Source organism: Gadus morhua, chromosome 22 (assembly GCF_902167405.1).
Source record: "Gadus morhua chromosome 22, gadMor3.0, whole genome shotgun sequence".
Taxonomy (NCBI): domain Eukaryota; kingdom Metazoa; phylum Chordata; class Actinopteri; order Gadiformes; family Gadidae; genus Gadus; species Gadus morhua.
The window spans coordinates 6,104,567-6,131,732 of NC_044069.1; the positions used below are offsets into that span (position 1 = coordinate 6,104,567).

The 27,166-nt window shown below is 51.7% G+C and overlaps 1 protein-coding gene across 2 annotated transcripts in view; it reads left to right on the plus strand.

The window, feature by feature from the left end:
- The window catches only part of hivep1 (HIVEP zinc finger 1), a 53,595-nt gene extending 26,989 nt beyond the window's left edge, over nucleotides 1-26,606 (plus strand). Inside the window, exons 3-9 of one of the 2 annotated variants that reach the window (XM_030346396.1) lie at nucleotides 11,239-11,292; nucleotides 13,592-19,419; nucleotides 19,543-19,676; nucleotides 19,937-20,112; nucleotides 21,359-21,460; nucleotides 23,649-24,196; nucleotides 24,858-26,606. In XM_030346396.1, the coding sequence (XP_030202256.1) occupies nucleotides 11,239-11,292; nucleotides 13,592-19,419; nucleotides 19,543-19,676; nucleotides 19,937-20,112; nucleotides 21,359-21,460; nucleotides 23,649-24,196; nucleotides 24,858-25,946 (7,931 nt within the window). In that variant the 3' untranslated portion in view covers nucleotides 25,947-26,606. Of the gene's footprint in view, nucleotides 1-11,238; nucleotides 11,293-11,556; nucleotides 11,805-13,591; nucleotides 19,420-19,542; nucleotides 19,677-19,936; nucleotides 20,113-21,358; nucleotides 21,461-23,648; nucleotides 24,197-24,857 lie in introns of those variants that run through there. The other variant, XM_030346397.1, reaches the window with a different exon arrangement.
- Nucleotides 26,607-27,166: the final 560 nt, after the last annotated feature.

Genomic DNA, 27,166 nt, shown 5'->3' on the forward strand with positions numbered 1-27,166 from the left:
TCTCTCTCTCTCTCTCTCTCTCTCTGTCTCTCTCTCTCTCTCCTGTCTAGCAGCTGATTGGCTAGTAAAACTTGCGGGTGCACATTGTTGACATAGCGACAACAGTTTGCTGCTGTTGTCGCTCTCTATTCTGTTCGTGACCCGGGGGATAAGTGGGCTGACTGTATGTGTGTGTGTGTGTTTTGTTAGAGCGTCGACGGGGTGAGTACTGTACATTCCTCGCTGTACATTCTGTTCCGAGGCCTCCGTTGCATCACACGCGCGAACGCACACACGCTCGGACGGGCACGCACACACATGCTGCGACGGGTCAGAGGTTTTCACAACACAACTCTGGAGGAGGTTGGAGGAAGTCGTGTGTGTGTGTGTGTGTGTGTGTGTGTGTGTGTGTGTGTGTGTGTGTGTGTGTGTGTGTGTGTGTGTGTGTGTGTGTGTGTGTGTGTGTGTGTTTGGCTCTTTCAGTCCCCACTTTGGACTTATTTAGCTTTTAACTTTACCTTAAATAGCTTTAACTTCAACCGTCTTATTTTATCGACTTAACACAGCTTAATCTAAAATCTACGTCGGGGGGACACTCTGTCAGAGGGGAGAAGGGGGGAGGGGGGTCATTTTGTCAGACCAGAGCTCAGCTGTCAGGTAGCCATTGTTGACCTGTCAATCACCTGGCGTCCCTCCGCCGCCCCCCCAGAGGTAAACAGAGGGGCGGGTCATCTGCTGCTGCTGCTCTTGTTGTCCTTGTTTTTCCGAGTTGTTGTGGAGGTTGCCGTGGACACCGCCGCTGGTACTTTCCTCTATTTCTCCTTTCATTTTTATGCTACTTTAGCGCCGCTTTCTGCTCCGAGTCGAAGACTCCGAAAACGGAGGGAAGAGGGGAAGTGAGAGCGATTAGATGGATGTCTGTGTTATATTTAGGTTAGCACACACAACGACAGACTGGCAGGGGGAGGGAGGGAGGGAGGGAGGGAGAGAGGGAGAGAGAGAGAGAGGGAGGGAGAGAGAGAGAGAGAGAGAGAGAGAGAGAGAGAGAGAGAGAGGAGAGAGAGAGGGGAGAGGGGGAGAGAGGGAGAGAGGGAGAGAGAGAGAGAGGAGAGAGAGAGAGAGAGAGAGAGAGAGAGAGACTGTCCAGCACCAGTGCCCACACATTGCCAGAGCCTCCTCGTCTGTCGGCTTCACACACCTACTGCTGCTTCCTGCGGGGGTGGCACCACACACATGCACGTCACTCACACACATGCACACACGCGGGTACAAATGCACGCATGCACACACATGGGTAGACACACTGGTGCACACAGTGCTAGACACACATGCACACACGCACACGCTGAGAACGTGTGCGGGAGCCAACGTTTGGTGAGGTGGTGGTGGGGTTATCCGACCTAACCATCGAGGAAGAACCGCTTTGAGAATCCCCTAACCTCTAACCCACGTCACTCTCTGGGTGACTCCTCCCCTTTCTCTCTTTTACCCAGAATGCCCCTCTCTCTCTCTGTTTGCTCTGCGTCACCAGATAAGACTGTTGTTGTGTTGGGTTGTTATCTCTGGGGGCGTGTCCAAGGCCTAGAGGTTGGTCAGACTCCGCAGGAAATCCCCCTGTCACTCAGAGGATTAGAACGGTTATGTCACCCTTTCCCTGGAACACACGGACACACACCTCAGCCTCTCCCTGTAACACACACGCACGCACGCACACACACACACACACACACACTCACTCACTCACTCACTCACTCACTCACTCACTCACTCACTCACTCACTCACTCACTCACTCACTCACTCACTCACTCACTCACTCTAGCACATACATGTCACACTCCAACATGATGTTTCCGCCACGGACAGTAGCATTGTGTGTGTGTGTGTGTGTGTGTGTGACTAAGTGTAAGACTTACTGTGTGTTTATGTCTGTGAGATGGTATGTATGGTTATATGTGACTTGTTTGTGTGTGTGTGTGTAAGCCTGTCTGTGTGTGTATGGTCTGTGATGGTATGTACAGGTGTGTGTGTGTGTGTGTGCGGTTACAGAACACAGCAGCTGTCGGGGGATGCCTAGCCCTCCTCGCACAGGAAGTGAGGTCTCGGTGGCTCCGTCCTCGCGCTCTCTGTACAGCGTTCAGGCCACAGCTGCGGCAGTTGTTTTGACGGGAGTGTGTCTGTGCCCCGACAGCAGCTGTACCGCAGCGTGTACCTCGCAGAGCGCCGACCGGCACACATTCACGCCTGAAACACCGACGCGTTTCCGCTGGCGTGACGTAAACAAGTACGTTTTACGTCCGGGGGATTTTTGCTGGTTTTTTATCCAAAGCGACTTACAACCATTCGTTCATACGCTCACACACCGACGGAGGAGCCGGGGGATCGAACCAACAACCTTCCGGTTAGCAGTCAACCCCGCTCTACCTCCTGAGCTGCTGCTGCCGCCGTGGCAGACGAGCGGTCGGGAGTTCACGTTCGGTTCGTGGTCGCTGTGTGCGGTGGGGGGTGTCTGCTGAGGGCTGACCCCCCCACCTGGGGATCTTGGTCGGTCCATTCCGCAAGGAGATGATTCGGCCAGAGTTCGATTTCACCCGTTTTTTTCCACCAAGCCCTGTACTCTTCATCGCAGAGATACTGCTGAAGAAGACGATGAGGAAGCCTGTTCGTCCCCGCTCAGTGCGGTTGAACAGCAATCATTGACCAACATGTCGGGACATGTTTCCCTTAGAACTGTGTGTGGTGTGTGACACACAGACCTGATGAATCTGAATGACGCTTGAACAGCGCAATTCATGTAAACGTGTGACTTTTCTTATCTTAACAGTAAATCGCATCCATATATCGATTTATATTTGTTTGTGCTCCGTCAAAGTGTTTCCATGCCGTCAATGGGTTCCATCCCCTCTCTCTCTGCCGTCATCGTGGGGACTGATGTGAGGGAAAGGTTAGAGAAAGTTGTCCGTGTCAAGTTCAACCTTTGTATGAATTTGGTTTTCCTCCGATCAGGCCTAGCCAAAGGAAGCCAAACAGTAGAGACAAAACAGCTACGCAGTCTGAGTTATGTCACCGCCGTGTGTGTGTGTGTGTGTGTGTGTGTGTGTGTGTGTGTGTGTGTGTGTGTGTGTGTGTGTGTGTGTGTGTGTGTGTGTGTGTGTGTGTGTGTGTGTGTGTGTGTGAGAAGGTGGTGTTACATAATGGCCGTCTTCCTGCCCACTGACGGAGGAGAAGGAGGAGGCAGCTGCCAACTTCTGTTTCATCTCCAGCCTGCTCATCCTCCATCCTCCATCCTCTCTCTCTCTTATGCTCTCTCTCTCTCTCTCTCTGTCTCTCTCTCTCTCTCTCTCTCTCTCTCTCTCTCTCTCTCTCTCTCTCTCTCTCTCTCTCTCTCTCTCTCTCTCTCTCTCTCTCTCTCTCTCTCTCTCTCTCTCTCTCTCTCTCTCTCTCCCCATCCCCTTTTCTGTTCTGTTTCTATCCCACTTTCTGTTTCTATCCCCCTTCCTTTTCTCCTCTCGTTTTCTTTCACTTCTTTTCTTGGCTTCACTCCTTTTCTCTCATCTCCTCAGTCTCCTCCTCTCTTCTCTCTGCTCCCCTCGCCTCTCTCTTCCACCCCTCTCCTCTCTCCCCCCTTCTCAGTCTCTCCTCTCCTCCTCCCCTCTCCTCCTCCCCTCTCCTCGGTCACTCCTCTCTCCTCTCTCCTCTCTTTTCATCTCATCTCTCTCCTTTCCTCTCTCCTCCTCCCCTCTCCTCCCTTCTCCTCTCCTCTTCTCTCCTATCCTCTGTCCTCCTCCCCTCTCCTCTCCTCACTCCTCCTCCCCTCCTCCCCTCTCCTATCTCCTCTCTCCTCCTCCCCTCAGTCTTCCCTCTCCTCTCCCCTCCTCTCATCTCCCCTCTCCTCAGTCTCTCCTCTCCTCTCCTCAGTCTCCTCTCCTGTTGTCTCCTATTCTCCAGGATTTCTATGGAGGCTCCACTCCAGCGTTACAAAGCCCAGCCTCTGAATGTGCAGTTGGCTCTCTGTCCATCCCTCCACCTGCTATCACCAAGACATCCCACCCACTCACACACACTGCCTTTCCCCTTGGTGTGTGTGTGTGTGTGTGTGTGTGTGTGTGTGTGTGTGTGTGTGTGTGTGTGTGTGTGTGTGTGTGTGTGTGTGTGTGTGTGTGTGTGTGTGTGTGTGTGTGTGTGTGTGTGTGTTTGCATCCATCCCTGTCCTGGACCTTGAGGGCCTGGCGTAACCTCAGGGTACCAAGCTAACGGCTTTAACCCCAACCCTGCACGGCGCCACATTTCCCAGAGTGCAACAGCACACCGCAGACGGATACTTAGCGGCGTAGCGACGACACTGGCCAGCTAACGCTAGCAAGAGGCGGCATCAACCCAGCGGGATTGACTGCTGTGCTTGACTTTGGCGGCCGCTAATAAGACGCCCCGGCTCGATGGAGTGCTAGCCCCCTTGGCACGGTCGCAGCGTGTTGTCGTTGGCGACGGCGCGTGTCAAGCATACTGATATGTGTGCTGGGCTAGCGCCACAGATGCTTCCCCCCCCCTCCCCCCCCCCCCCCCCTGTCCCCCAGTCCCGTCCAAAATGACAAGTCCTTTTTTTCCGTTAGCGCTTAGCGGCTGGTGCTAGCCGCCAGGAGAAAGACAAAAGACAACAAACTCTCCCTCCTCTTTTTGTACTTTCTTTGTACCACTATTCTTGGGGGTTTTCTTTCGTCGTTTCCGTACTCTTGTTTGCCCTCCGTTCGTCCGGTGTGCCCGCCACAACAATCATAACGACAACAACAACAACAGAACCCAAAACACTCCTGTGCATATGGCGTCTGCACACGCCGCCATGGCAACAAGCTGCCATGACCAAGAGTGGCCGGGCCCATCAAGCTCGTGGAGAATAAATACGGCGGAGGATACAGAAGGACACCCGGCCAGGGACACCCGTGGAGGGAGCAGCTGTCAGGGGGGAGGGAGGGAGGGGGGGAGGGAGGGAGGGAGGGAGAGGGGGACGGATGGTGGTTAGCTGGGGTTGAGGTGGGGGAGGTGGTGGTGGTGGTGTGGGGACAACATGGAGTCGGTAGTGTGAGTTGGGTGTGAGTGGGTGGGTGAATCGATCGGGTGGGGGGGGGGGGGGGGGGTGTGTGTCACCACCTGTCTCTTGCGGTGAGCTGATGCCAGCCTTATGCAGATGTGTCCCTCTCCTCACCCCTCTCTCCCCCTCTCTCCCTTCCTCCTCACCCCTTTGATGGATGCTCCTGCTTCACGGTAATCCAATCGCGTCGCTCGCGGGCGGCTGAGCAGGTTTCTAATTGGACGCTGAGGAGAACCATTAGCTCGCTGGTATTGTCTCTCCAGCGCACAGCATATTGATCCGTCTGTCAGGGGGAGAGCGCCTGGGTTCGGGCCGATTATTAATTATTGATAACGTCGTGCCAAGGGGCGTTTTGATGGTGTGTTTGGAGGGAGGCTGCTGGTAGTTTGAACATGCTGTGTGTGTGTGTGTGTGTGTGTGTGTGTGTGTGTGTGTGTGTGTGTGTGTGTGTGTGTGTGTGTGTGTGTGTGTGTGTGTGTGTGTGTGTGTGTGTGTGTTGAACATGGTGTGTGTGTGTGTGTGTGTTCGAACATTGTGTGTGTGTGTGAGTGGTTGAACATGGCATGTGTGTGTGTGTGTTTGAACATGGTGTGTGTGTCTGCATGCATGTCTGTGTGTGTGTGTGTGTGTGTGACGGGTTTGGTTTGACATTCTCGCGGCGGATGTGCGTGCTGTTATTAAAGTATCAGCAGACAGCGTTGCTAACTGTATATTCTTCAATATTTAGCTTCGGTAATTAATGACTCTGACCTTCGGGCTCCCACTGGTGCTGGCGTGCCGGCGTGTTTATCCCCGGCCCGGACTGTGTGTGAGAGGACGCTGGCATTTGGGAGACGTGTGCGTGCCGGGGACTCCTTTAAAGAGGTGTTCTGCCACATATACAGTCCCCTTTACACTGCGTTTGAACTTTGAGAGTGTGTGTGTGTGTGTGTGTGTGTGTGTGTGTGTGTGTGTGTGTGTGTGTGTGTGTGTGTGTGTGTGTGTGTGTGTGTGTGTGTGTGTGAGAGTGAACTACTAGTTGACGTCTGAAACTCCCAAGGCCTCAGGATTACTGCAGCACCAGCGAAACGTTCCTCTGGTTCTCTCAACTGTTTTACTTTGTCGATGCCTTTGCCCTTCTTGGAGAGTACACTGCCTATGTTCTGCTTGTCGTCAGGACGCGGCCCGTAACATTTGTTTTACTTTTTAACGGAGTGTTTCTCTGGCGTTTATAAGGACGCTTGTTAAAGTTTGGATTTTTTAACAACACCCCGTCAAAGAAGCTTCCAGAGGTCTTTGGCGAGATGTTTAATTTGGGCTCGACGCCCACGGCGACAGAATTATGAGTTTCTGAATATATTCACATTTTTTTATCTCCTTTATTTTGTTTTTATTCGTGTGTCACTCTGACACTTGTTTTTCTGACCCTTACCCTGGACTAGTCCGAGGTAGCTCCGTCTTTCTGTTCCTCGTCAGTTGTTTTCAGTTCCATTTATTTTCTATTCAATTTGAATCAGGATTCTGAGGCCCGGGGAAAATTGATATCCAATTTTCACCCACCTACTGCATTAATACATAATATATACCTAATAAACTGCACTTGGAGCTATACAAAAAACATTGGTTTGCATTGAAGTAAACCCCATACAGACAGGCTTAAGCCCTTTGCTTCCACATGTTATTTCACTCTGAGAAGCGTCTATTTATATTCATGCCTGAAAGAGATTTAAAAGAATTGATGATCAAAGAGAAAAAAATCAACCTCGCGATTCGCAAATCTCAATCCGGCGAATCAAAGGCCGTACCTTTTGATTACCTGAATAAAGGTTATTCAAAATGAACTGGAAACAGAACAGGCCGCCACCTTGGTCCCGCCCCCTGCTGTGCGTCACTTCTGGTTGGCGTGGCGATACCGAGAGGGGTCATCGTTGTTACGTCATAGTTAGCCGGGGCTAGCTCTCCGTACATAAGGCCTAAAACATTTTTTTGTTTGGTTCCGGTTTCCGACCGACCCTGTCAATTTATGTGCGACCCAAATAATTTTTTTATGCAAACTATAATTACGTTTTGGTACAGCACCTCTTCATTCTGTACAAAGATTAGCGAATTTTCTCGTTTTTAAATGAAAACAACCTACCTATCATTCGCTGCCGCTGGAAAAAACAAAAAATATAAAAAAAATAAATTCCCTACCTACCCATGACCTCAACTGACAACCAACAGGAACCAAACTTTTTTTTTTTTAGGCCTAGCATACACCGCTAACATGTTTGTGTGTGTGTGTGTGTGTGTGTGTGTGTGTGTGTGTGTGTGTGTGTGTGTGTGTGTGTGTGTGTGTGTGTGTGTGTGTGTGTGTGTGCGTGTGTCCAAGCGGTATTCAATAACCTACGTCCTCTTTTTCCCCGCCGCGGTATGCTAATACACCAGACACGTGCGCGGGTCTAGCACGTGCACAGACTGGAGGGGCTGTGCAAACATTGAGGCCCCCCCTGACCACATTACTGCTAAAGTAAGCAACCATTACGTCCAATAACACGGCCCCAACTCGGAGGAACCACAGAACGGAGGGGGGGGGGCGGATAGAAGCTTCTGTTCCTCTTCACTATCATCTAGCTCACCACTGCAGAGTCTCTCAACCAAGGGTTCAGAGACAGGTCATTAAGGAGCAGGTAGTGGTTAGACAGTGAATACAGAGACAGAACATCAAGGAGCAGGTAGGGGTTAGACAGTGAATACAGAGACAGAACATCAAGGAGCAGGTAGGGGTTAGACAGTGAATACAGAGACAGAACATCAAGGAGCAGGTAGGGGTTAGACAGTGAATACAGAGACAGAACATCAAGGAGCAGGTAGGGGTTAGACAGTGAATACAGAGACAGGTCATTAAGGAGCAGGTAGGGGCTAGACAGTGAATACAGACCCCAGAACCGTTAGACTGAGAGTCCGAACCCCCTAACCACCGCTAGAAGGCCCTCCCCACCCGGGTGCTGAGAGCCAGGCAGAGGGGCAGAGCACTGGGACTCGGCCCAGCACGGGGCACCTATACTTGGCTTCTTGGAGCCATGTCAAGCCCTCATGCTTTCTCTGCCAGGACAACACACACACGCACACACAAGCACACACACGCACGCGCGCGCACACACACACATGCACACACGCACATGCACAAGCACACACAGATATTCACGCACGCACACACACGCACAGACACACACACACGCACAAGCACACACAGATATACACACGCACGCGCGCGCACATGCACACACACTCGCACACTGGTCATGCATCATCTCTGTGTGTAGTTGTAGATTAGGTAGAGGCTTTCTCATGCTACACCACCGGGCTGCAACTCACACACGCATACACACACACACGCACACTCTCTCAAATAACCACATAAACATGTGCACACAAACACACTGCACACTTGGACATGTTATCGATATAGACAATACTCAAAAAGAGCATGCACACACAGAGACATGACAACATGAATACACACACACACACACACACACACACACTGAGACATAAACATGTACAAATTAAGACTGAAAAAAACCTGACACACAAACACAAACACACACACACACACACACACGCTGTACAGACACTGTGCACCCACCCACACACACAACTGAAACCCCCACGGACAAACACACTCAAACACACATGCACAAAGGCAGAGATGCAAACTCGCACACACCCACACACTGAAGCTTGTGTGGTGCTCGCTGTGTTTCTGCAGAGGCTGGGGCGTCTTTGTTTAGCTGAGCTGCGTCGCAGGGCTGGGAGGCGTTATGTAATCTGTGGCGTGTGCCTGAGAGAGAGAGAGGGGGAGAGAGGGAGAGAGAGGGGGAGGGGAGAGAGGGGAGAGAGGGAGAGAGAGAGAGAGAGAGAGAGAGAGAGAGAGAGAGAGAGAGAGAGAGAGAGAGAGAGAGAGAGAGAGAGAGAGAGAGAGAGAGAGAGAGAGAGAGAGAGAGAGAGAGAGAGAGAGAGAGAGAGAGGTGTGTAGTGTACACACGCGCATGTACACCCACAGGGGAGAGAGACACGCACGTGCACACGCACACACACAGTCCAGGGTGTGATTCCACCAACACACTCTCAGGATGACATCACCCACTGACCTCGTTCCCGGGCTCCCCCTCCCCAAACCCCCCCCCCCCTCTATTCCCGGCAGCACATTAAGGATCTGAAAAAAATGAGGAAAATCCCACAAGGGGGGCGTCCTGGATGGGATTGAACTGGGAGAACTACCAGGGAGCTAACAAGGAGCTAACAGAGAGCTAGCAGGGAGACAGCAGGGAGCTAACAGAGAACTAGCAGGGAGATAGCAGGGAGCTAGCAGGGACCCTACTAAAACCAGACTGGGACCAGATTGAAACCAGACTGGGACCAGACTGGGACCAGATTGAAACCAGACTGGGACCAGATTGAAACCAGACTGGGACCAGACCGGGACCAGACTGGGACCAGACTGGGACCAGATTGAAACCAGGCAGGGACCAGACTGGGACCAGATTAAAACCAGACTTGGACCAGACCTGGACCAGACTGGGACCAGATTAAAACCAGACTGGGACCAGACCTGGACCAGACTGTGTAGGGTTTTCTTTGTGTAAAGCGGGTCTGTTTTTCCATATCCTGGAGTTTCCGTGGGTGGGTGGGGGGGGGGGACTCTATGTATCAGAGGCTCTGCCTTGTACTGACCACCCATGTGTGTGTGTGTGGGGTGTGTGTCCGAGTTTGTGTTTGCGTGCGTGTGTGTTTGTTTGTGTTTTTCCATGAGCAAGTAGACACAGGTGCATGCATGTGTAATGACACGCAGACAAACCACACACACACACACACACACACACACACACACACACACACACACTAACCAAGAGTGTGCACGTGGGCCCTCATGCCTCCTCCCACAGCCAGCCTGTGAAAGCGTCTCTCTCGCTCTTGCTCTCTCTCTCATATTTATATATGTATTATATATAGCATCTCCTCACTTCCCCCCCCCCCCCCCCCCCCCTCATTTTTTCGTCTTTCTCTTCCTTCTCCTCTTTCCTATCTTTCCTCTCCTCTCCGCTCCCTTTCAGCGTTCTATCTTCCCACACCCTCTCTATCGCTCTCCCTCTCTCTGACGTGTTCCACACGCAGCCTCATGTCACATTGAACATGCTTATATAATTGAAGCAGGGGCAGGCCCACAGAGTTCTCCTTCTCTCTCTCTCTCTCTCCTCCTCGCCTCCTTCACCTGCTCCCCGCGGGCGAACAAGAGAACATGTCAACATAGATTTAAACGTAATCAGGTGGTCACAGCGGTAATGTGGGAACCATATGTGGAGGTGTTTCGTCGTTTTGTGTATTAGAAGATGATGTCATGATTTGTGCGTGTGTGTGTGTGTGTGTGTGTGTGTGTGTGTGTGCACATGCGGGTGGCCAATAAACTCCAGAGCAATAAGGAATGAATGAGTGAATCTGTTATTGATCTGTCAGCGTTCGCTTGTCCCATCACATTCGTTAATCATGAGGGGATTGTGTCCTAATTTAAAGTATGTGTGTGTAGGCCCGTTAAGTTCCACTTTAATAATGACGCACCATTGATCCTGTGTCTATTGATCCATTGGGTTTGTCATACAATATTTCTTAATTAGGGAAGAAAATAAAGACCCACCCCAGACACACGCGTGTGGTGTTAGTGTAATTGTGATGTTGACATACTTGTTTTGTAGTCCAGTGTTTGTTTGTCTGTGTGTTTGCGTGCATGTGCAAGTGTGAAGCCATGTGTGTGTGTTTGTGCAGGCACATTTGTTTGTGTGTGTCTGTGCATGCACGTGTGTGTGTGTGTGTGTGTGTGTGTGTGTGTGTGTGTGTGTGTGTGTGTGCGTGTGCGTGCAGTGCTCCGGTTAGTTTCCATGGCGCTCTGTCGCTTCCGTCCCTCCAGCAGCACAGAGGAGGAGGTGGTGGAGGAGGAGGAGGTCTGGTTCACATTAGCCCTTCCAACCTTCCGAGTGGGAAGCATCTCCTGCCTGCACTCAGCTGCTGAGAACACCCCTCCTCTCCTCCTCCCCTCCTCCCCTCCTCCCCTCCTGTCCTCCTCTCCTCCTCCTGTCTGGCGGACGTCTGTCTCCTTCTCCTCCTCCTGCTCCAGTGCTGCCTTGTGACAACATGCCCTCCTGTGTTCTTGTGTTGCAGATAAAATCGAGGAGGCGCAGAAAGAACTCAAAGACCCGACTGGCTCACCCAACGGTAGGATCCTCTCTGTGTGTGTGTGTGTTTTTGTGTGTGTCGGTGTGTGTATGTGTCGGTGTGTGTGTTTATGTGTGTGTGTGCGTCTCGGTGTATGCTGGTGCACGTTTGTGCTTGTGCGTGTTTATGCTTGTACGTGTGTGTCTGTGTGCTGGTTTGTGTGTGTGCTTTTACGTGTGTGTGTGTGTGTGTGGGTGCCCCTGTAAGTGTGTGTGGGTGTGTGTCTGTGTGCTGGTTTGTGTGTGTGCTGTTACGTGTGTGTGTGTGTGTGTGTGTGCCTCTGTAAGTGTGTGTGTGTGGGTGGGTGGGTGTGTGTTTGTGTGTGTCAAAAGCATTAGGTTTTACGTTTCAAACAGGAACTCTGGGGTCCAGGGTCTTTTCCCGCTGGGGCGTGTGGAGGGAATTCCTCCCGTTCCCATTCTTTTATCGGGATGTTCCGTGGTGTGTAACCTGAACTAGGGACCAGACGGGGAGGATCGGAAAAACATGAATGGGGACGAGTGAAACTGGAGGTTAATATTAACATGCAGCAGTTGGGGGCGGTAGATTTACTATTCGCGGAGGTAAAGACGTACTACTTTATACTAAAAAAAGTATAAATGCTAAAAACTAATTTGTTTGTGTAATTGCTCGATTATTTTGTCTACATCGTGACATTTGATGAATGCGTTCATTTATTCAAAGCTCACTATTTACTAAGCAATTTTACTATACAGCAGCAAGCTGGGGGGATTCATTCAGACTCTGAATGTGTTTTCTGGCTGAACAGGAAATGAATCGATGTCAAATATGTGACCCGTCTTCCTATGATTGCAAAACACTGTAGAACCTAACAAGTAAATAATGAAAGCAGGCCATGCATGCAGAGCAAGGCATAGCTTCCTTCTAATGGGATTGGTTGACCGTAATAAGACGGAAAGCCCGATAGAAATCCTTCTGTGAAAATACAGCCGCTGATGATGTCACAGAGGCTAATCTGTTTGACTGTCGCCTCCTATCTATAGCTCTCTCATCCTGAGCTAAACACCTCATTTAAAGTTTACTCAATGGAAAGAATGGTTGAACATTTACAAAATAAGATTTTTTAATATAAAAAGAAGACTTCATAATAATAACTTAAATATACAATTCACTGAATAAGTCCATATTAAGTAATTCATATGTTGCATTTTTGTTTTTAAGGAACACAGAGTGATCCCCTTTTGCAGTTGCAAGTTATTTTTTGCTGTTTTTCCGTCGTGCAAAAAAGGGAATTAGTCATGCTTTATATTTTCACGTTGGTGTGTGCAGAACACGCTATTTCTAGAGCAGGAGGGGGGTTTGAAAAGGCCTGCGGCCGCACTGCAGTAAGGGTGGGAGTGTGGGAGGCAGGTTATCTAATGTAAAGAGACTAGGTCCTCCTCAGTCTAATTCTGTGAGTGACCGGAGGAATCCTGACCTCCTCTTGGGAAATACCCAAACAAGCAAGGAACTGTGACACGGGTTACGTCACACGTCCTTAAAAAAAAACCCAGCTGAAACCAGCACTGCCGGTTTCAGTCGCGATGGTCATGTATTGCGTGCCACTCGAAGGTTTGGGTGCGCCCATTCGAACAACACTAGGTCTCTATGTTCGCCTCGCTGTGGACATGTGGGTTTTCCTTTAGCTTTTATGATTGTAAGAGCAAAAGTAAAAGTATTTTGGAGTGACTTCTCTGTCATAGTGAACCAATCGGTCTTGAAAAGCAGAAGGAAAACGTATGAAAGGGAACCAGCATCTGGTATATGAGCAAAGTGCCAGGGGAAACACCACTTTATTTAAAAGTGAGCGTTTTGACATTGAACACAAGAGTTTGATTTCCGCGTCTGACTGAATTCATTTGGATTAACTTCAATCTCCTGTTCCAAGGTATAACGTTTGAAGTGCTGAAGGCACCGCATTATTTTCATTGCTTGTGTAACCGCATTGCATTTATTTCATTGATTATATAAGGCCTGGGCAATAAAACCAAACAAAATTACTTCATTTGTTTATTGTACGGTTATGCAAGTGGCACCATGCAGTTAGTTTAGTAGAAACAAGAATGTATTATTTATTATTTATATATTCTTTTGTGTGGGTGTTTCTATCAAAACCACGTGTGCTTTTTTTGAAAAACAAAAAGTTTTTCTGCCAGCTTACTTCCATTTTTATTTTTTCATTCAGGAATCGAACGTAATGTTTATTGTGTTTCTTTTGTACCAAAAAAAGGTTAGCATGTCATGGCCCTTTGTGAGTTCCACGCTCACCTTCCTGTTTCCTCTCGTTTGTTGTCCTCAGGGATATCTGGGAGCAGTCGAAGAAATGCCGACAACATCAAAGGCCTGAAGAGGAAGAAAATAGTGGCAGAGAACCAGCTGAAGAAAATCCCCAAGTCTCCCGTGAAGAAGCCCCTGCAGTCCAAGAAACCGGATCAGCCTCCAGGACCGCCCTCCGAGACAGCAACCGTCTCCTGCCCTGCAGAACCGGAGAGCCCGTCCCAAACCACCCCAAGGTCGCCTAGTGTCAACAGAGACCCCAAGTATGCCCAGCAAGCCCCATCAGCATCTCCCGCGGAAGGTACATCTTCCCCCGACAATGAAGAGCTGAAGCCGCCGGAAACATCCTCTTCGCGGCCGCCGCCACTGCCGCCGCCGTCGACGCCAGCGTCGACTTCCAGTCCCGGCGGAGAGGAACCTGCGACTGCAGCCAGGGCCTCCCAGCCCGAGTGCAGCAGGAGCGGTGACAGCAGTGACCCCAACTTCGAGGGGGGGTCTTACAACTCAAACGCTCCCCTCGAAGTGTTACTCAAGGCCATGGAGCAGGACTTCAGCACCCTAGTGGAGAGGAAGGGCTCCTTCCCAGTCCAAGCCACTGGGAGACCAGCCCAGACTGTCCCTGTCCAGCCCAGAACTGACGTTAGGACAGTGCCAACAAGCGTCAACTTTGGTCTTCAGAACCAAGCTTCCCATGTGCAGACGTATTATTTTGACACAAAAGGGAAGGTAATCGGCATCGCTTCTCCAATCGGGAGCAATGTGCCCACCTCGGGCCTTGTGACCCAACTGCAGTCTACGCATCAAACCACACCCCACTTCCTAGCATCCAGTAAGGAGAAACAGGGCTTGCAATTTAGCTTCCACACTGGTACCTCCACCGCCATCACCCACGCCCCCGTTCCTTCAGGGTGTAAGGCCATGCCGCAAAGCCAGCCCCCGGTGGTTCACACGTGCCAGTCCATCACAGCCAGCGTTCCCAGCACAATCCAAGTCCCAGTGACGCCTGGCTGCAACTCGGTCCAAATGGCCACGGTGGTGAACTTAAATGCCGACCAGGCAGCTAAGGATCTGAAGCCAAAGAAGCAGGGGAAGTACGTGTGCGAGTACTGCAGTCGGGCGTGTGCCAAGCCCAGCGTGCTGCTCAAACACATCCGATCGCACACAGGCGAGAGACCGTACCCGTGTGACACGTGCGGCTTCTCGTTCAAGACCAAGAGCAACTTGTACAAGCACAGGAAGTCCCGCGCGCACGCCATCAAACTCGGACTCGTCGCCAGATCCGAATCCGGCGGTGGCAGTGGGTCGCTCTCCCAGGAATCGGACCGAGCAGACGGGACGCACTCGGAGGCCGAGGAGAGCGGGGACAGCGATGGAGAGAGTAGCACTGCGGACCAAGACCCTGACTCCTCCCAAAGCAGTGTTGCGGCGCTATCTGAAGCCAGCTTGTACAGCGCAGGAACCACGCATGCCGGCCTCTGTGGAGAGGGAGACCTATCTGGAAGTGTCACGGAGTTGGTCAAACCAGCCTCCGGTCACGGTGGCTATGAGCCAAAGTTGCCGGCAGCTCTTCCAAAGGTGGTTGTTTACCCGGTGAATGTCTCCCCTCTGAGGTCTGACAGCCCGAGGGATACCGATCCAGCCCCAGAGCAAGCGGCTGCACAGCGGCAGAGAGAGTTCCAGACGGCCAATCATAGGTCCAGCCTCACCATTCTGTCTTCTTTGAAAGAGGTGGACTGCAGTAATGCCTCGCTGGACCGAGTGAGCGAGGACGAAGACCAGCACTGCAAGTCCCCTCTCTTCGGGGGCCACGCTCAGCTTCAGAGGCAACAGGCCACGGACTTCTCTCAGCAGCAGCAGGCCAAGTGCCTGCTCAGTCCACGCAGCTTAGGAAGCACAGACTCTGGCTACTTCTCACGCTCTGAAAGTGCAGACCAGGCGATGAGTCCACCGACTGCAATTGTAAAGATAACCCCTCCGGCGGAAACGGACGTCTCAAAGATCGCCGTTTCGAATGTCCCCCCTGTGGTAGCCACGGTGATTTACGTCCCAGAGGAGAAGAAACAACCCTCGGAGGGTCACATGATGCGACCGCCTCTGGAAACCAAGGCACTCTCTTTAGAGGAGCGGATCTCAAAGTTGATATCGGACAACGAGGCGGTGGTGGATAACAAGCAGCTGGACAGCGTCAAACCGAGAAGGACTTCTCTCTCCAGGAGAGGAAGCATAGACTCTCCAAAGTCATACATATACAAAGACTCTTTTCAATTTGACCTTAATCCCATCGGAAGAAGGTCAAGTTCCAGCTCTGATATTCCCAAATCTCCTTTCACCCCCACAGATAAATCAAAGCCAGTATTTCTTCTTTCGGTCCCTTCTCAATACCCAATGGATTGCTTACCAATCACCAGGAGTAACTCCATGCCAACGACACCAGGAAACTCTGGACTTCCAATGAATGTTGCCCCACAGCCCTACCCCTTGCGATTCTGCCAGTCGTTTGATGACAAGATTGGTTCTTTAAACGATGATGTATTTTCCTCGGCCCCTTCTACCCCCAACCCTGCTATTCATTCCCGCACTTTAGTTAGGCAAGTGGCCATCGAGGATTTCACCACACACGAAAAGCACAGTATTCCCACGGTTCGTTCGATGGACGAAGGCTACCATGGCTCCAATGTATCCACGGAGCTGACGCAACGAAGCAGGTCTTTCGAGCATGGTCAGGACAAGAGCAGAAGGCCCATGCAGACGAAGGGCACCATGTATGAGTGTGAGACTTGTCGGAATCGGTACAGAAAGCTTGAGAATTTTGAAAATCACAAGAAGTTCTACTGCTCTGAGCTTCACGGTCCGAAAAACAAGCCAGTCATCGTTAAAGAAAGTGATCCAGATGTCTTCCAGGTCACCGTAGTGCAGCCCCCGGTCCAGAGGGTATCAGGACTTCCAGGTGTTCTGGACCAGCAGACCTCGATTAGAAAGAGAAGGAAAATGAAGAGCGTCGGAGATGACGACGACCAATCACCGACAGACGTTATTCCTCCGTGTTCTGTCAGCTTCGATTCGTGCCTGTTGACGTCCGCCGGGGCCGGCCAGACGTTTTCCCATTCTCGCTCGGTCGCAGTGGACATACAGCCCAAAGGCCACCAAGCACAACTACCTCAGATCCAGCTCGTAGCAAGAGGTATAGACCCCTCTGACTCCAGGTTGTCACCAATCAGAGAGGCCCAGATCAGCACTTCTGCTAAAGAGAGAGGAGACCTGCAGAGACAAGGCAGTGGAACCTCGGTCATCAGACACACCAACTCACTGAGTCGACCGAATTCATTCGAGACATCCGAATCGTTTGACAGGACAGGATCACCTGTTGACATCAAACATGTCCAAAGCAAGACCAAACCAGAAGCAGAGAATGTGTCAGTTGATGGCTACAAGGAAAAAATGTCAAAGACTGTTGACTATGGAAAACAGGGACAAAACAGTGCTGACGACCCCGTAACTGTTTCTGTCGAGAGTACTACCCCTGTGCACCAGTCTCGCCTGGTCCGTCAAAACAACATCCAGGTGCCAGAGATCCTTGTCACAGAGGAGCCTGACCGAGAACACGACACGCAGGCCACTGAGCCGACGGAAAAGCCAGCAGAATCCTTCAACTGGCCCCCGAGAAGTGAAAGCCTATCCAAGGTACCAGCGGAAAAACTCCCACCTAAAAAGAAGCGAATTCGGCTGGCTCAGATGGAGCAGTCCTCAGGAGAATCCAGTTACGAGTCCAGCCTTTCCAGGAGCCTCAGCAGGGACAGCAGTCTCTCACACTGCTCCAGTATCTCGGCCTCTTTCGACAGAGAAGAAGCCGCCAGATCTGAAAGCCCTTCCCGGGGCGAGTGCGTCACTGTTGTCCAAGAACCACCCGGGCTATCAGCAGCCTTCAACACCCTAGGGGTGCCTGGTGTCATGAGGCGGGCTGCCTCCGAACAGATCAGTTGTACTCAGCCCTCGGTGGAGATCTCATGCGACTACCGTAGCAAGTCCTTTGATTGTGCCAATGTGTCTCCCAGGAGGTCCTTGTCTCCAGCCGCGAGATGTATACAGGGCTCTCAGGTTCCCCAGGTGCCACTGATTGAAAGGCGGAGGGGCCCGCTGGTTCGGCAGATGTCTTTAAAGATCAATCCAGAGATTCCGCAACATCAAAGGAAGATGATTATCCCGCTGGAGAAGTTGGCTTTATCGAACACTAAACCTCTCATTCAACACAGAGCTCCAGATGCTAATATTGTCAACAAAGGTCATATTGCCCAACCCTTATTTGTCGATACACCCATAACAATTACTGAGAAAATGGTGCAAAGTATTAATTTGGGTAGCCCGACTCAGCAGCCTCAGATATATGGTCTTCCCCACCCTTGGCATCAAACGTCCAGGGTTCAAACATGCCAAAAGTTACCGCCTCCTCCGAGTCAGATTGTGGTAAGTCGTGAGAGTACCTTGCCTCAACCGTCTGAGCCCGAGGAAAGGAAAAGCTTGGTGCCCAGGTACCAACTGCAGTGTTCTGCTCAGAAAGCATGCCAAACATTTTCATTTTCAAGCGCGCAGGGGAATCAGTTGACAATGCCTATTTTAACGATACCGCTCTCCAATCCGAACTTGAGTGTTTCAAAGTCTTCGGAGGTACACCAGAATGTCTACATGGCTCAGCATAAGCATCTCGGTCCTGAGATCAAGACACAGCAGGTCGTTCTAACCGGAGGACCGCAAAGGAACTCGTTCGGCCAGAGCCAACCGGTTTCTACTCCATTGCCACAGATTCTGATAACACACGAACAAATTAACCCTGTCTCCTCTTTAGCCAAGCGAAACAGCCATCCGTCCGTTCAGAGCGTCGACAATGACCTCCACACGACGCCCATCGTCAACAGGGATCGGGCGCAAACGCAGACGGTCAGCAGCTCCCAGACCCCCCGTCCCGTCGAGAAGCCGACGTCTCTCGGCTCCCTGCACTGCACGCAGAAGCTGGCCTCGGTGACACTGTGCCCTCAGCAGGAGCCCACCGCCTCCAGCAAGCGAATGCTCTCCCCCGCCAACAGCCTGGACATCTACATGGAGAAGCACCAGAAGCGGGCAAAGGACGAACACGGCGTCGCCTGCCTCACCGACGGACGCTCGGTCAACTACTTGAACTCCAAGGTGGCCGACGTCACGCGACAGAGGAAGCTGACGCTCGTCCGTCAGGTGTGCACCACGGAGCCCGCGGACAGCCCCATCGAGACGGAGGCCCCGCCCCTCCCCGAAGGTAAAGCGGCGAGGGACTCCGAGGCCACCGACGTCTGCAAGCCCATGTCGCCGGACAGCACCGCGCCGGACAAGGACACGGCCGTAGTCCCTCGGGATGCCACTAGTGCGTTCAGTCAGACCACCTCCATCACCAGCAGTAACCTCTTGAAGCCCCAGGACAGAAGCGAGGAACAGAGGTGGACCCCGGCCAAGTCCCCCATCAGACCGTCCAGCTTCCACGGCAGCCAGGGGAAGCTGACCTTGTCGGCCTCCGCGGGCAACAGCAAGGACAGCCACCGCCTGTCCTTCCCCAGCCTGAAGACGGCCACCACCTTCACCTGGTGCTTCCTGATGAAGAGGAAGCCCCTCCACGTGCCCCAGACTGACCTGAAGACCTCCGCCTACGCTGCCTGGATGATCAGCCCCAAGAACCCCAACCCCTTGGGCCTGCCCACCAAGGTGGTCATGTCCCTGTTCGACTCCAAGCAGTGCTCCAAGAAGATGCTCTACACTTCGGCGATAAAGACCAGTGGAAAGACTGACATTGTGTCCTACTCGAGCCAGCTGAAGGATGTCATGTCCATGGTAAGGAAACAAACGTTGTTTAGTCATTGTTACATGCTGATAAATGGATGGCTATTGAGGATGGCGTGGGTTTAAATATGTAAATACACGGCAGGGTTAACCCCAAACTGTTTTGATGTGCAGCTGCTGTTGTCCCAGAAGACGAAGGCGGTGGAAAATGTGAGCAAGCCACCGCCGGAGACCCAGGCCGGGGGAGAGGTGGAGAAGGACGTGGCAGCTAAAACCGAACCGAGAAGGGTTAAGATATTTGACGGCGGGTAAGAAAACAGACTCATACAATTCATTCATTGGTTTAATGCGATTTATTTAAGATGCAAATAAAGTAATTTTCAAATTAGGTTATTCCATGATTGCTTTGTCGGTTTAACTGTCGATGTAGAACTCCAACCAAATTGCATATTTACCCCTTTGATAAATCAGCAAATGTAACACTTCTTTATGACAGATCATAAAAAAGAAACTCAGGTTTACATGATTGCTATATTATTTGAAATCCATCGCTAATGTCGCCCCGCAGGTACAAGTCGAACGAGGAGTACGTGTACGTGCGCGGGCGTGGCCGGGGGAAGTACATCTGCGAGGAGTGTGGGATCCGCTGCAAGAAGCCCAGCATGCTGCGCAAACACATCCGCACGCACTCGGACGTGCGGCCGTACCACTGCATCCACTGCAACTTCTCCTTCAAGACCAAAGGTGGGACGCTGTTTGTTTTAATGTGTTGTTCTAACCTCACCAAGCAAGGCCAGGCTTGCATGTTGTGTTTGGTTCAGCCATTCACCCTTCCCTCCAGGTGTGTGTGTGTGTGTGTGTGTGTGTGTGTGTGTGTGTGTGTGTGTGTGTGTGCGTGTGCGTGTGTGCCCCTCAGGTGAAGAACTATTAGTCTTACTCGACTATTTTCCGATTTGCTATTGGAATTTAATTTTAGCAGACACTTTTATCCAAAGTGAATCACAGTGAAGTTAGATACATGTCATTAAGGAGCAGGTAGGGGGTCTGACATATTGCTGAAAGGACCCTTTGATCTCTGGCCATTACACAATCCTGCCCGCAATTGAGTGTTAATGATGACGATCATTTGGAATCCTATTGAAAACACGAATATCTCAGAACATCGGGCTTCAATGTTCCATTTATGTGTTCCGAACTCCAAACGAGCAAGTGGAGCTTCGACACAGACCCGTGCTTTCGAACGCGGCTACAAAACAAACGAGGGCGTCGTTCACAACATTAGTTTTGCAATCCAAACTATCGGTGACTCATATGTTCCTGCATGACGAATCCAATGTATTATGGATATGGTATGCACAACCTAAAGATAGATTTAACTCTTCACGTTCATTCCAGTAGAGAAAGAAGCCTTTTTCACTGCTGCGGCTGTGTTCCTTCCTCTACCTACATCTCTGTTTGATTCTCCATCCCACCGCCCGAGCAGAGTATGATTCACCGCTCCTTGTTGAACTTCCTTCCCACGCGGCGCTGCAAAAGCGCCACAGCCCACGTTCCTTTCAAAAATGTCTTCGCCGGATACTTGCACATTGCACACCGCCTGCCTGCCGAGAGACAGAGACAGAGAGAGGAGGAGAACGGTCTCTTATATAAACCCACTTTCTGCATCAGTCAGGTCTCCGCCCACTTAAAAGACCGAGTTGGATGAAACTATGCAGGCTCTTTTTTAAACGGGTTGATACCCTTCCCCCCCCCCCCCCCCGTGTCACCCCGATGCCCCGCTCATCCTACCCCGACCGTTAACCGGACTACTAACACACTGAACCCTCAAATTGAACTAACTAACAAACTCTAACACACCGGACATTTTTGCATATAGATTAGCAAAAAAAAAAAAAGGTAAAACAAATAAAAGGGATGATGGTTCAGCTGAACAATACAAACTGTCGATAGCTTGCTTGGTTTAACACCCTCTTCTTCCCTCTTCTTCCAGGGAACCTGACCAAGCACATGAAGTCCAAAGCCCACAGCAAGAAGTGCCTGGAGATCGGAGTCCCGGTGGGCCTCATCGACGACCAGGACGCAGAGGACTCGGGTACGTTGGCCCACGGCCTCTTCCTTAGCCGCCCCAGGAGGTAGAGCGGGTCGACTGGCAATCGGAGGGTTGCTGGTTCAATCCCACATCCTTCTGGCTTGGTGTCGAGGTTTCCTTGAGCAAGACACAAAACTCTAACCGCTCCAGCCTACAACGAGAAGTGTGAATGTAAACTGTAAAGCGCTTTGAGTGGCCACCGGTTAGAAAGGCGCGATATAAATGCAGAACATTCACGAATCCTTCCTGGAGCTGACACCAAAAACATGGTTGCTCATTCTTCTGCGTTGTGTTGTGCAAATCGATCTGGTCATCAGCAACACAAAAACAGTCCTAAAGTCTTTTGGCCGTCGGGTTTGCTAACAAGACTTTAGACAATGTATGTGTGCGGCATGTGAGAGCTTACCCGACATTTCCACCCCGTGGAGTGGAACACCGGGAGCTTCGTTAAACAGCCCGCCGTTAATGAGCCCAGGAATGGACCCGGGCTGGCGGCTCGCTCGCAGATCAATAGCTCTGCCAGCGTCTAATTAGAGATTCTAAATCAGGCCTCCCTTGCCCGTTAACTCAGCACACATGTGGGCGACGCGCGCTGCGTTTAGAAACAGGAAATTGCTGTGTCTAAATTTAGCAGCGCGAGAGAGGGAGAGAGAGACGGAGAGAGAGAGAGATTGAAAGAGGGAGTGAGATGGAGAGAGAGAGAAAGGGATTGAAAGAGGTAGCAAGGGAGAGGGAAAGAGAGAGAGAGATTGAAAGAGGGAGCGATGGAGGGTGAGAGAGAGAGAGAGAGAGAGGGACAGATGGAGAGAGAGGGGGAGTGAGGGAGAGATGGAGAGAAAGAGAGAGAGGCTGAGAGATGATTGATGGAGAGAGAGGGGAAAGCCTTAAAGCTGATGCTAGACTCTAGCAACGTATTGTTTTTTTTCTTCTCTGGCTGTGATCGGGCTTCAGGGAGATGGGGGTGGAGGGGGGAGGGGTGTGACAGAACCAGAGCAGAACTCCTGAAACGCCACATTATGTCACTTAATAGTACCCCTCAGGGGTAGGGGGGGCTCTCTTCCTCTTCCTCCTCGTCTGTGGGGAACATGATTGGAATGAGGAGGGGTCCAGTGGTACCCAGAGGCTTGTTGTTTACTCACCCAAACTGGGTACTAGATAGCCGTTGAGAAAACGTTTTTATCTACCAAATCATTGAAGACTAATGAGCTTTTAGTACCCGATTCGGTTGCATTGAAGATGCACAGGGCATTATTTCACTTTTATTAACCAAATCGGCTTAGATTGAATACATATGCGGGTCATTAATCAGGAGGTGGGGGCTAGGGCTTCTTGCTTAAGGAGGATGGCTCACAGGTAGAATGAGGACATTCAGGGTTCGAACCCACAACCTTTTAGCTGGGAGTTGACCCGGCCTAACAACCAGTGTTTATCAACCTGTGGTACGGGTACCACCGGTGGTACACGACGGAATTACAGGTGGTGCATTGGATTTTTCATTTGATTGGAATGGTTGAAAAATAGATCAAATATATAGATCGTTAAATAAAGTATCATGGCTTGTGAGTAATTAACACGCGCAAAGCATTGACCAATCGCAACAGAGTGGGCGTGCACTGCTGACCAATCACAGCAGGCGGGGCTAGTCGGGAGGGGGGCCTTAAAGCGACATGAAACAAAACGAAAAGTTTTTGTAAAGATGCTGAAATTGGTTTTGCAGTGTTGCAGGGTTTTTTGTGAGAATAAAAAGGGTTAGATAAACACACAGGCATGTAACCCTATTCAAGTCGTACCCCTGAATGAAATTATAAACCCTAAAAAGCATAAGATGGGATCTTTAAAGGTTGGATCAGCAAGTCTAGGCCAAAACATAAATTATCAAATCCATCTGATCTTTCCTCACGATCCGCTAGCTCCCCGCCCCATTAGCAGGCTGTTAAAAAAAAAAACGTCTCTCCTATGCTCCGAGATCGTACACAAAAACAAATGGTGCTACCAACCACCCAAAACCAAAATAAACAGTACTCCAACCAATCACCGACGAGGGGGTGGGTGTTGTGGGGTTTTGCTCTGCCGATCATGATCGTTTTTTCCTCGATGCACGAAACACGGGGAGGGGCGAGCTGGCTCTGTTCAAGCGCTTCGAACACTGACGCCCCCCAACCTTCAAGAACCTGCTCTCCTGTTCCTCCAGCGGGCGACCGCGGCCACGCCGGCAGCTCGGACCGCCAGGACTCGGACGCCGACGACTCGGACGGCGCCGACGACGAGGACAACGACGAAGAGGAGGAGGAGGAGGAGGAGTCGGGCCTGTCCACCAACCCCTCGGTCAGCGCCAGCCCCCAGCACCTCCCCCCGGGGCCGGCCGAGATCCCCCCCAGCGCCCTGCTGGCCCAGATGTCCATCAGCTCCATGCGCTTCCCCAACGCCGCCGCCGGCCCCCCGCCCCCAGCCCCGGACCCCCCCGTCGCGGACTGCTACTCGGAGTCGTCGGTGGCCATGATGAGCCCCGTCTCGCTGTACAAGCAGATGTCCATCTCGGGGTCCTGCTCCAGCCCGGGCCCCTTCCCCCTGTCCCCGCCGGCCCTGGGGGGGCCCCTGGGGGACCACCACGCGTCGGACACGGACTCGGTCCACATGATGAGCCCCGTGTCGCCCTGCCGGCAGATGTCCATCGACTACCCCGACTTCGAGGTGCCGCCCAGCCCGCCGGTACAGAGCAAGGGGTCCAAGCTCAGCCAGGTGAGACCCCCGCTGTCTGTCTGTCTGTCTGTCTGTCTGTCTGTCTGTCTGTCTGTCTGTCTGTCTCTATCTCTGTCTGTCTGTCTGACTGTCTGTCTGTCTGTCTGTCTGTCCCTGCTTCCTCTCTCCTTAGTCTCACATTTACATTGAGGTCTTTCAGCAGATGCTTTTATCCAAAGCAACTTATAATAAAACGTACAAAAAAAACATAAAAAATCGTCCTTCTTTTCAAAAGAAAGAGAAACAACGTTGTTGGTACGGAAAAGATGTTCATAGAAGCAAGTGCCAAGCACTAACAATTGCTAGGTTCACATGCCAGGCACTACTGCGAAAGTATACCGAGGAGGCTTGTAGGTTGGCGATCCATCCATCCCACAGCCTGGTGGACACGCCCACTTGGGATGTCACAAACGGGTGAATTTTGAAACGGCTTTTGTATTGGTGACAGTCACCCGAGCAGCTACCCATCATTATATCTGAACGTGTCAGACTCGCCAAGCAGTGTCAATTAAGACATTATTAGTGTCTATTATTAAGACACTGAAATTCTTATTTTAATAATCATTTTTATTACTGGGATAATCGTATAAAATAAGATTAGCCCATTTTTCTTAAGCTAACATTGTTAATTTTTCCCGCCTTTTTCTTTGTTGTTCATCAGGAGGTTTCGCCGGCCCCCGTCACCGCGGCGACCCCCAGCGAGCCGGGCTTCCCGGTGGACCGCGGCACCCAGACGTCGTCCTTCCCGCCCGGGGGCCCCATGCACTTCCCCCTGCACGGCCTGGCCCCCCCGCCGGCAGGGCCGGAGCACCACCTGTTCAGCCACCTGCCCCTGCACTCCCGGCAGCCCCTGCGCTCCCCCTACAGCGTGGTCCCGGTGGGGGGGCTGCAGCTGCTCCACGGCGGCCTGGCCGGGTACTCCACCTTCCTCCCCATCCAGGGGGGCCCCGTGCAGCTCACCCTCCCGGGGGTCAGCGTCATCCACCGGACCACCAGCCCGCTGCCCGCCGCGCTCTGCTCCCCGCCCCGCCGGGAGGACGGGCCCCCCCACCCGGCCCCCTGCTTCCCCCTGGGCCCGGCGGGGCTGGAGGCGCTCAGCCTCCTGGGGGTGGGGCAGGGCGCGGGTCAGGGGCTGACGCTCAACGCCACGCTGGGGCTGCAGGTGGTGGCCGCCGGCCCCCCGGGGGCCCAGGGCGCCACGGGACCCCGGAGCCACCTGCCGGGCCTTCAGATCCTCAACATCTCGCTGCCCGCCCTGATCCCCTCGCTCGGCCCGCGGTCCGCTCTCAGCCCGCCGCCGCCGTCCGAGGCGCCGGCGCCCGCCACCGGCTCGCCTTCGCCTTTGCGGGGCGCCGCCCGGGGGCGGGACGCCCCGCCCGCCACCGCCGCCTCCTCGCTGCCTGCCCCGCCGTCGCTTAGCAACCCCGCCGCCGCGACGACGACCACGCCCGCCGTCCTGCCGAGGGCGGGGAGCGAGACGGACCTCAGAACACTGGCGCCCGAGAACCAGAGCGTCCGCTGGCCGGCGGGGGCGGGGCCGCCGTCGTCGTCGCACCGGACGGCGGGCGGGGTCGACACTTCCGGGGCGTCGCCAGCAGGGGGAGCCGGCGGGACGACTCCCCCCGGGCCTTCCCCCCCACCGCCTCCCCCCCCACAACCGCAGCTCTCCAGGCACAAGATGGCGGACGTCTACGACGATGAGAATGACGCGTCCAGCGATGACGAAGGCCGACTGGTCATCGCCACCTGAAACAGGAAGACAACGACGACGACAAAACGACACAACCCCAGTAGGAAAGCTATTCTTTGTCTTCTTTTCTTTTTTTTTTATGCTTGTCACTTTGTAAGACCGAGAACACTTATTCAGGGCGGTTAGTTTTTGCCGCCTTTGGAAGCACAGATCCTGACATTCATTTAGTATGTGCAATCATATGACGACTATTGTTCGAATTTAACAAAATAATGACCAATCGTTTTCACTTTACTTTAAGTCGCCCTCCTGACTCTTTTTCTTTTTTGTACATGTTGTATAGACAATTGTGCCTTTTGGAAGTTTCTCGTCGAGGAAACCTGTACATAAAAACCTTATGAATTCAGTTGTAATGTTGTGTTTATTCGAGACACTTTAAGTAGACCCAGAGGACAAAATGGAGGATATAAGATTTATTTTGGAAAGACTTTGTTATTCGTAACTATGAACAATTATAAATGTTAACTGGTACATGTACATTTCTATGGATTTTTTGGGGCAATGTTACTGTGTACAAATGTTGTGTTGAGCTATTTATTATATTCCATCTAGTGCCCATGATTGATTCATAAGTCCATTGTCATGTGCAATATGGTAGCTTTACATTGCGGTATCAATATTATCAAATGTATCAGTAAAACTTTGTTTACAAACACTCAAGTGATGGCGTATTTTCTTTATTTCACCAATTATTTCTACACTGCGCGTTAGAAACACACACTCACACTGTTTGTTAGTAACACACAGTGCACATTAGTAGCAGACACATACTGCCAATAATAACACACACACACACACACACACACAAAATGCAAGTAAGTAAGACACACACACACTGCACGTTAGTTACAAACACACACATACACTGCACATTAGTAGAACAAACACAAAAAAATACGTACTACCAATAATAACACACTGCACGTTATTAACACACATACACACACACACACACACATACTGCACCTTAGTAACAAACACAACCACACACACACTGCCGTGGTGCATGGTGCCTTGCTCACTTTGGGAACTCAGTGTGTAGCCATGGTAACGCTGCCTGTGCGGCAATAAATCTCTGTTCAGTCACAACTTCTTATGACACAAATGGCTCCTAAAATAAAACATTTACGGCCACCATATTTTTCTTTAGGGCCACCGATGTCCTGGGGTTTAGTAAGCTTTCCTCAATTTACTTGAAACATCAATACAGCAATAGGCTA